General features: G+C 33.1%; 1 protein-coding gene across 1 annotated transcript in view; it reads left to right on the plus strand.

Annotated features, from left to right (window-relative positions):
* Window positions 1–11,010, plus strand: part of LOC114325873 (pickpocket protein 28-like) — a 50,190-nt gene that overhangs the window by 25,132 nt on the left and 14,048 nt on the right. The window contains exons 4-5 of the mRNA XM_050660344.1: window positions 10,252–10,531; window positions 11,004–11,010. The exon at window positions 11,004–11,010 is cut by the window's right edge and continues 56 nt beyond it. Of these exons, the coding sequence (XP_050516301.1) occupies window positions 10,252–10,531; window positions 11,004–11,010 (287 nt within the window). The remainder of the gene's footprint in view (window positions 1–10,251; window positions 10,532–11,003) is intronic.

The raw sequence follows: 11,010 nt of genomic DNA on the forward strand, positions 1-11,010 counted from the left end.
AAGAGCCAAAAAAGTTTTAGAAATATTGTGTTTAAGTAATGGTACTACAATAATAATTTAATTGGAACGTACACAAAAGTTTGGGGGGGTTTAAAGGAACTAAACCCCCATAAAATTTTTATAGGGTGTCCAAATTTCCCTATAATTTTTTCTTAAGATTCTACTGTCATAAGAATGTTATAAAATATGTCCATTTTCAATAAAAAAACTTTAATAGTTTTCGATAAATCGAAATCGATTTTCATTTTGTAACTTCAAAGGGTTGTAACTTTTTTTATATGCACATTTGTACTAAGGTAAGTTAGGTTCAATCAAACTATTTTTGGTCCCAGAATATGTGGTTAAATTTATGACCTGTATTTTCGTTACACCCTGTATTGTAATGTTTAATAATTACTTAATTAGACTAGGGCATTTAGCACAAAAAAAATCGAATTTTAAATACAGCACCTACTTGAAACTTGCAACTTTTTGCATTATGTTCAGGATGAAGTCAGGAAAAAAGTTTACCATAAAAAATAGGTGGAATGCATGGTTGTATTTTAAAATCATTAAATGAATCCAAAAATGCATAATCATGTCAAAATAAGTGTATTATGGACCAGATTTTGTTACTCTTTGGAGTTTTTGAGGTAGCTGAATACGCTATCAGAACCGACCGCCGGAGCACCTTGGTATCCAGGCTCACTGTTAGGGCACGCCATCTGAATTTTCTAGGGTTTTGGGCACTAAATTGATTGAAACAGATTACTCAGGGGTACACTGAACAAGAATACGCCACAAGAACTGATTCTCGATGCACTTGGTGCCAAAAACCATCCAAACTCGAGAATATAACATGCCTTATTAGTAACCTTGGGCACCAGATGGTTCGGGGTCAGTTCTAATGGCGTATTCGTATTCAGCGACCCCAAAAACCGCCTATTAATCTATTTGCATGCATATAACGCGGAAAGCCTTCAAAACTCCAGAAGGTGATGTACCTTAGCAGTGACACTAGACCCCGCGTGCTCCAGGTGTCAGTTCTGATGGCGTATTTATTCAGCGACCCCAAAAACCGCCTATTAATCTATTTGCATGCATTCAAGGCGGAAAACCTTCAAAACTCAGAAGGTCATGTACCTTATCAGTAATCCTAGACCCCGGGTGCTCCAGGTATCTGTTCTGATGGCGTATTCGTTTTCAGCAAGCCCCAAAACCGCCCGGGGAATCTATTTTCATCAACTCAATGCCGAAAACCCTTGAGACTCCAGAAGATGACGAGCCTTATCAGTGACACTGGGCACCAGGTGCTCCGGGATTAATTCTGACTTATTCGTGTTCAGCCACTCCAAAAACCTCCAAGTAAACTGTTTGCATCAATTTAGTCCCAATAGCCCATGAACCTCCATATATGGCGTGCATTAGCAGTGACCCAAAAACCCTTGAGTAAAAATAATGGCCCTTAATATTCTTATTTTGACATGTTTATGAACTTTTGGATGTATTTATGAACTTTAAAATGCAATTATGCATTTCCACCCATTTTTCTATACTTCGTAGACTTATTTCCTGACACCATCCTGAACACAATGCAAAAAGTTGCAAGTCTCTAGGGACTGCATTTGAAAATCGATTTATTCCGGTGTTTTTAGTGTTAAATGCCCTGATCTAAATCGTAAAAACATTTAAGAGCCAACAGTAACGCGTCATCAATATAACTTCGGGAGATAGTAGCACACCTTTTTTTGAAAGTGCGTCGGGATTATTTAACATAACTTGAATATTGTAACATTATACTCATAGGCGCGCTAAATGGAAGCAATAGAAAACAATTTTATTATATCCTCTGAGCTTTTTAAGTTGGAAAAATAAAGCATAACAGAGTAGCGAAGTACTCGACAAGGGAAATCTAATTTGCATTTCACGTCCTGTCATTCACCGTGATAATAATTTTAGCGAACTATTTCCTTTAATATCCACCAAAGGTGAATAAAGTATAAATTAAAAGGAAAGAAGGTTCAGAATTTTATTTCCTGTCTTATTAGACTTTTGATTCATAGATGGTGCTAGTAGCATCTTTGGTAATTATTTTGATAATTACCCGGAAAGGATGAAAGGATTTGATTTCAGTTCAGTGCCTCTAACCAGGTGCTCCGATGAGGAAACGGTTAGTCCGAAATACGTATAAGCACGTAGTAGAGGCTCTGTACTGTAATCAAATCTGAACCTTCTTTTCTTTTAGTTTATACTTTATTCACCTTTGGTGGATATTAAAGGAAATAGTTCGCTAAAATTATTATCACGGTGAATGACAGGACGTGAAATGCAAATTAGATTTCCCTTGTCGAGTATTTCGCGACTCTGTTATGCTTTATTTTTCCAACTTAAAAAGCTCAGAGGATAAATAATTTCGAATTTGATTTCCTGTCTTATTAGACTTTTGATTCATAGATGGTGCTAGTAGCATCTTTGGTAATTATTTTGATAATTACCCGGAAAGGATGAAAGGATTTGATTTCAGTTCAGTGCCTCTAACCAGGTGCTCCGATGAGGAAGCGGTTATTCCGAAATACGTATAAGCACGTAGTAGAGCAGTGGTGCTCAAAGAGTCGATCGCGATCGACCGGTCGATCGCCAAAGTTTTTGAAGTCGATCGCGATTCTCGGAAAAATACAAATGGAAAAGATATTATGTCTGCTATCAAAGAAGTCCTGTTGTAACGTCCAACGGTTACTATCATGCGGCTATCTCCGCAATGTTCAATACTTAACGTGAAACGCTCTATAGACGTATCATGAGAAAGATTTGGAAAGCAAAGTTAAAAGTGATACTGTGAAGTGTATAATATACTTTTCTTTGCAATTTGACGACTCAACTGATATTAATGATACCGCCCAGTTGTTATTTTTATTCGGATGGTATTTTCTGATGTTGGCTAAAGAAGAATTGTTAACAATGCATCTGAAAGCAAAAATTTGCGGAGAAGATATATACAACGTTTTGTTTTTTAATTTTGTAAAATAATAGGAGCTACCGATTTACAAACTAGTGTGTGTTACAACAGATGGTGCACCATCCATGACTGGCATTAACAATGGATGTGTTGCACTGTGTCGAACTAACGATGACTTTCCATCGTTCACCACCAATTTTTGTGTTCCAAAATTTTAAGTATGAAAGACGTCATGAAGATGACAACAAAAATTGTGAATTCAATCAGGGCGCGAAGCTTGCAACGACGTCTTTTTAAAGCGCAATTGAAAGCTAGCGACTCTGCTGAACGCACTGATTTATTTTTGCTTACAGACGTGAGGTGGTTGAGACGTGGAAAATTTTTAGATAGGTTCCAGGAGTTACTTTTCGAAATAATTTGTTTTCTAGAAGAACGAGGGAACGACGCTCATCTACTTCAAAACCAAAAAATGGCTCAGTGATCTGGCTTTCCTATCATCATCATCATCATCATGGTGCTACAGCCCTTAGAGGGCCTCGACCTTCTCAAGCGTTCTACGCCATTCTGTTCTGTCCCTTGCCTGCACTTTCCAGTTGCCGACTCCGATCTTCTCGGCATCTTGTGTTACCCCGTCCATCCATCTCAACTTTGGTCTACCCCATCTTCTCATTCCCACGGGTTGAGATGTTAGAATCCTTTTTATCATGTTCGATTCAGGGGCTCGGGCTACATGTCCTGCCCACTGCAGGCGATTTCGCTTAATTATAGTGATAATATCTTTTTCCACCTACCTCTACCGAGAGTATACTTTTCCGGACCTGATTGTAGGGAGCAAAGTTGTACTTTTCCTCCCTAGGGAGGAAAATATTTTTCCTCCCTAGGGAGGAAAAGTAAAAGTGACGTCATGGTATTTCATTCATGAAATATAACTTATTGACTCCCTGTACAATATCTATTTTCTATTACGTAAGTTTCTATACATTTTAACGTTTATTTAAAAACACTCCTTATTTTGCACAATGGTAAAAAACAGTAAATTGTTATTCTGATTTAACAATGTTTACATTAATAATTTGACTTATATTTGACAGTTGACAGTTATATTGTACCGACTTGTTTTAGTTTTAATTCTAATAAATTTTGTTGGTTAGTTACATAAATAAATAAAGTAAAAATGAAAAAATGACTTGTTATTTGAGGAAGGTGGAAAAACCATATGTATAACATGGGAGTAAAGTGCCTTTTCCTCCCTTGAATGATTACTGCCCTCCGCTACGCGTCGGGCAGTAAACTTCATTCTCGGGAGGAAAAGTAGCACTTTCCTCCCTTGTTATACAAATAGCTATTCCACCAAACGTTTGCTTGTAGATATGCTGCAAATCAAAGTTATATCTACGCCTCCATATTCCGTTCTCACAAACCGCTCCGAATATCTTGCGTAGTACATTTCTTTCAAAAATTGATAGAGCGGATTCATCTGTTTTAGTTAGCGTCCATGCCTCTGAACCATATGTGAGAACGGGGACTATCAATGTTCTATACAGCCTTATACGAGTTTTTTGAGACAGACGTTTGTTAGATAAGTACTTTGATAGACCATGATAACACCTGTTTGCAATTTCGTATCAGATCGTGGCTTTCGTATCAGATTTAGCATATTATTTGAACCTCTTTAATTTGGAACTACAGGATAAAAATAAAACAATTATTATCGATGTGGTAAGCACAGTACCTACATTCTTTTATCGACAAATTGAAATTATTGTTTAATCAAATGAACAGAAAGGATTTAAACAACTTTCCATCGTTGAAAAAAGGGTAACCCTCATTTGAATTATGTTTATTATTAGGAGACTAAGCTGCAAGCAGTTCGTAGTGAGTTTGATAGACGCTTCGCTGATTTTAAAAAACACAGATATTGTAATATTTATGTCTAATCAATTTTCTTGTGAAGACATGAAAAAAATTGCCTCTGAAATATCCATTACTTTCAATTAGATTCAATCAGCTAATTTCCGTCCAAAATGAGGTACTGAAAATAATGTCGGATATATATCTTCAATCGAGAGCGACCAATACGAAATTTTTTTGCCTTTTATATCGCCAAACAAATAACCGTCTTTGAGGCAAGTAGCTCTGCAATTCACAACATTATTGGATCAACATACTTGTGTCAGTCTGCATTTCCCCAAATTAAGGTAGTAAAATAAAAGTATCGTAATCGGCTAACTGATTTTGGTAATCATTTTCGTAATCATTTTTGGTCCTGGGTAATTACATACCATCATAATATGAAAAACTTGTGGATGATACGCAGTGCCATGCATCAACATCCAAATAAAATTAAGATGAAAAACATGATTTTAATTATGACTCTCTGTAATTACAACTTTTTATCAAATAGAAATGTGCAATAAAGTGTTTCATTTTCAAAATTTTTTTTTCTATCAGTCGATCGTTGGAAGCTTGAAGTTTATGTGGTAGATCCCACGCAGTATAAGTCTGAGCACCACTGTAGTAGAGGCTCTGTACTGTAATCAAATCTGAACCTTCTTTTCTTTTAGTTTATACTTTATTCACCTTTGGTGGATATTAAAGGAAATAGTTCGCTAAAATTATTATCACGGTGAATGACAGGACGTGAAATGCAAATTAGATTTCCCTTGTCGAGTATTTCGCTACTCTGTAATGCTTTATTTTTCCAACTTAAAAAGCTCAGAGGATAAATAATTTCGAATTTTATTTCCTGTGTTATTAGACTTTTGATTCATAGATGGTGCTAGTAGCATCTTTGGTAATTATTTTGATAATTACCCGGAAAGGGTGAAAGGATTTTATTTCAGTTCAGTGCCTCTACCCAGGTGCTCCGATGAGGAAACGGTTATTCCGAAATACGTATAAGCACATAGTAGAGGCTCTGTACTGTAATCAAATCTGAACCTTCTTTTCTTTTAATTTTATTATAAGTAACTAAATATTTATAAAAATAAACAAATTTTAAACTACTGATTATATTTCTAGACTAAAATATCCTCCTAAAACTTTATATACTCGCATTAGAATTCATAATATTTTTACGTAAAATATGCTTACCTATAAGTAAAACTCACAATTAACAATAATCTATTTTTTCAAATAGTCCAACAACTTAGTTCTATTACACAAAATTATAATACATTAATTATAAATAAACACTACTCCCTATGGATCAACACTAACGAATTCTTAAAATGATACACTACTGAAATAAACAGATATCGATACACATAACAGAACAGATAAAAGAATCGTGCTATTACACTTAGAAATCTGACGCAGGTTTGTTAAAATCACAGCGACTATTTCTTTATATTGCCTAATCAGTTATTAGTTATAATATGTTCGATTTCTTGTTTTGAAGAAAGTGTATTTTTTTGTTCTTCTTAATGGCGGTACAGGTTAATTTTTTAATGTTGTATTTTATTTTAGAGTAATTTCCAGACAGTAACATATTTAAAAATCCACAAGGAAAAAGTTTTCCTGCAGTTGGCTGTATACCATGTGATACAAAAAACAGTAAAATCCTGTATAAAAGGTATATTTAAAAACCCTCAAAAGGGCCACATCAAATTCACATAACTAGTTTTCGACTAGTTTGCGACTATTTCTGTATGTTGCCTAATCAGTTATTAGTTATAATATGTTCGATTTCTTGTTTTGAAGAAAGTGTATTTTTTTGTTTTTCTTAATAGCGGTACAGGTTAATTTTTTTAGTATTGTATTTTATTTTAGAGTAATTTCCAGACAGTAACATATTAAAAAATCCACAAGGAAAAAGTTTTCCTGTAGTTGGCTGTATACCATGTGATACAAAAGAACAGTAAAATCCATGTATAAAAGGTATATTTAAAAACCCTCAAAAGGGCCACATCAAATTCACATAACTAGTTTTCGACTGGTTTGCCAGTCATCATCAGTGCTTACCTAAAACTAGTTATGTGAATTTGATGTGGCCCTTTTGAGGGTTTTTAAATATACCTTTTATACAGGATTTTACTGTTTCTTTTTAGTAACATATTTCTCAAATTGGGCTTTGTACCGCCATTTTTTACTATATTACGAATAGGTGTGCCAAATATCTCGACAAAATATTCACAATCAAAGCCCCAATTTTGGAATGCGCTTTCCGTTTTGATGACGCGGTATCTACTGTAGCCTGTAGCCTCTTTTACTTAACCCTACAAATTTGTATTATCGACTAACCCATTTGAATTATTGTAATCGCGCTTATAATATAATAGTCCAGAAACCGAAGCTTTTCACCTCGCAATTTTCACAGAATGGATCGATTTGCTTTGGATAGTCCAAGGATACAAATCTATATGATGCCGAATGGCGCTTTTACCATGGTGGTGGTTGCATGTTTATTTTTTTATTATATTTTGACCGCAAAAGTTAATAAAAACGTTCATCCTAAGCAAAAAGTGTTTTTAATATTTTTTTAATAAAACTAACAGTTTTCGATTTATTCGCTATCGAAAGTGTTAGTTTTATATCGAAAAAATCAATGTTTTTCGATATAGGTGCTGCCGTAGAAAAAATTTTTTCAAACCAAGTTCTTGGAAGGTTAATAACCTACAATTTCATAATTAAACATTTTTTCGTATCTCTGATACCAATCTTTCTATTCTGAAGAAAATGGCATTTTTTACCAAAATAAAAAAAAAATGTTATTCGCTTTTAACTCCAGTTTTTTAAAAACGAATCATTCTAAGCCAGTCAAACTTCTACAATCTATTAAGGTGATACAGTAGCGATCAACAGGTAGCAAAAACGCGTTCCAAAATTGCGGCTGTAATTTTGAATATTTTTTCGAGATATTTGGCACACGTATTCGTAATATATAATAAAGAATGGCGGTACAGAGCCCAATTTGAAAAATATATCAATATGTGGAAATTACTCTATAATTAAATACAATATTAAAAAAACGAGCCTGTACCGCCATTAAGAAGAACAAAAAAATACACTTTCTTCAAATAAACTTTTTTATCCGATGCCTAGATTTTGTGTCATTTTGGAACTACTAAAATTTTTTATTCCATTAGTAGTTCCAAAATGACACAAAATGTATTTTTTTGTTCTTATTAATGGCGGTACAGGCTCGTTTTTTAATATTTAATTACAGAGTAATTTCCACATATTAATATATTTTTCAAATTGGGCTCTGTACCGCCATTCTTTATTATTTTACGAATACGTGTGCCAAATATCTATAAAAAATATTCAAAATTACAGCCGCAATCTTGGAACGCGTTTTCGCTACCTGTTGATCGCTACTGTTTCCTCTTAATAATACATAAATAAAGCGGACTAAATAAAGTCAATGACTAAAAAACAGCTAACTTACTTTATTGTGCTTCCAATTGGATTTCTTCATTTTTTTTTTCAAAAAAATATATTGATTTTTTAACCGTAACTTTTTTATCTTAGTTATGTTAAAAAGGGTTTTTTTAGATTTTTACAGAAACTATAAGGATATTAATATTAAATCCTTTTGAAAACCTCAGTCGCAAAAAGAGGTGACTTTGAAAAGGTTTAGAAAGGTGGTTTTTGCATGTTGTTACAAGTTTTAATTGTCAATAGCTCACTCCATTTTTGCCACAGAAAAAATTTTTGCAAACCATGCTCTTGGAAATTAGATAAGCTACAAAATCATATTTAAATATTTTTTCGTATCTCTGATACTAATCTTTCTATTCTGAAGAAAAAGGCATTTTTTACCAAACTAGAAAATTCTTTATTCGCTTTTAACTCAATTTTTTTAAAAACTGATCATTCTAAGCCGATCAAACTTCTAGAACCTATTAATATTACACAAATAAAGAATACCCAATAAGGAAAATAACTAATTTTAATTAGGGTGGTGATTAGGAGGTTGTTTCCGACCACTTTTTCGCTGAAAAAAATGAGGACTGACATTCTTTTCATTATAAGTCACTTAATTTTTGAGCTATAATTTTTTTTGTATTTCTGGTGGTAGATCGTTTTAAATTCTTTAAATTAGTTTGAACAAGTTATCCTCGAAAAATGCATATTTTATCCGTCTTTTGACTTTGAAACTATAATATTTAACATTTGACGGAGAAGAGCTAACATATAATAAAGTATAACTCGATTACTGTTGGTCTTAAATAAAATGTAAAATAATCGTTTTGTTTATTTTTTCAAAAGGTACATTTTTGTTAAGAAAAGTTGTTTTGATAAAACTAAAACTTTTTGAGTTATTAGCAGAAAACTGATTAAAACATTGGTTTTTTCGATATAAAACTCACTTTCGATAGCGAATAAATTGAAAAGTATTAATTTTATCAAAAAAGTGTATTGAATATTTTTTGCTTAGAATGAATGTTTTTACCAATTTTTGTGGTCAAAATATAATAAAAAATTTCCACCCCCATGGTAAAAGCGGCTTTCGGCATCATATAGATTTTGATTCTTGGACTATCCTATACTACTTATCTTCAAATTTTCAAGCAAATCGATCCATTCTGTAAAAATTGCGAGGTTTTGTCCTATTTTAAGCTTCATTATCTACTTGGACTATAACGTTCGCCTATCTTTTCAAACCAATTCCAGAACTCACTCGAATTCTTTCGATAGTCATATTGTCACACATCATCGAACGACGAACTGATGTCCGATCAGGGGCGTAGCAAGGGCGTGCGTCATAATATCTATTATGGTTTGTTCAACAGTAAATGGTTGAGTTCAATTAGTGCGGTCGTAAATATTATTAAATTTATCTGACCTGGCCCATTGTTAAGACCCACCCGGAGCGATAAGCTACCGAAGTAGACAGAGTTGGTATTTTGCAATTAACACTGACTAGACGGTACCTCTATATACTGTGACGGTACTCCCATAATAAAGCCTGAAATAAATTTTACCTGAAACCGGGCCTTTTATACTATTATCGGTTAATCCAGGATGTTTATAGTGGTAACTAATTGAACTCAACCATTTACTGTTAAACATACCATACCTAATTAATTACGTTTGTTTCGATGACTCTATACTGCATGTGTTCAGGAGTTACGACGTTTGTTTTGCTGTTATGAATAGTCAACATGTATATAAAATTTGAGACAGATAGTTAGATACATAAATATATTATATTTATGCATCTATCTGTCTCAAATTTTATATACTAAATTAAATATAATATATTTATGTATCTAACTATCTGTCTCAAATTTTATATACATGTTGACTACAGGGTATTCCAATACATACTATATTTATATATATATATATATATATATATATATTTCCAGATCAAGGTAACTAACCCTTATGATTTTCCTGACTGGAACTTCCAGAATATTTTAACTCCCACCAGAGTAGTCAATCTAATCGCTATTGCTCCAGTGATGACAATATCTCCTGAAGACATCAGAAGTATACCTATCAATATTCGGGAATGTATATTTCCAGATGAACGACAGTTGATCTACTACAGGACCTATAACTTTCATAATTGTCTAGTTGAATGTAGAATGAATATCACGAGATACTTGTGCAATTGTACACCTTTTCATTTTTTACCAGAAAATCGTAAGTAACTATCATTAAACAATTTTACAAGGTCAACATATGCATAATCCATGCATATACTGGCCTTATTCGCTTAATATAATACGAAGTCTAATTATTATTTTATTTAATTTCGTTCTATAATATATAACTTAATGTCCGACTGGTATATTATTTGACAAATAATGAAATGATTTATGAAATTTAAATAACTAGTTAAATACTGTCAAGTTGACAAATAAAAACCTAAGTAAAACTATGGTTACCACAATTACGTTACGACTATTGCTGCTAAATGTACTTTTTTGAAAACTAATTAATTCAAAATTCATTCAAATTTTTTGCATATAATGAAGAATTTAGTCGGACATTAAACGTTGAAGACACCACGGGTATTATAGATAATAACGCTTTCGGTCAACGTATATACCTCAAGCGTTATTATCCTTATAAGACCCTTGGTACCTTAATAACTATTATATTTTATTTTCAGTAAATGA

Source organism: Diabrotica virgifera, chromosome 1 (genome assembly GCF_917563875.1).
Source record: "Diabrotica virgifera virgifera chromosome 1, PGI_DIABVI_V3a".
Lineage (NCBI taxonomy): Eukaryota > Metazoa > Arthropoda > Insecta > Coleoptera > Chrysomelidae > Diabrotica > Diabrotica virgifera.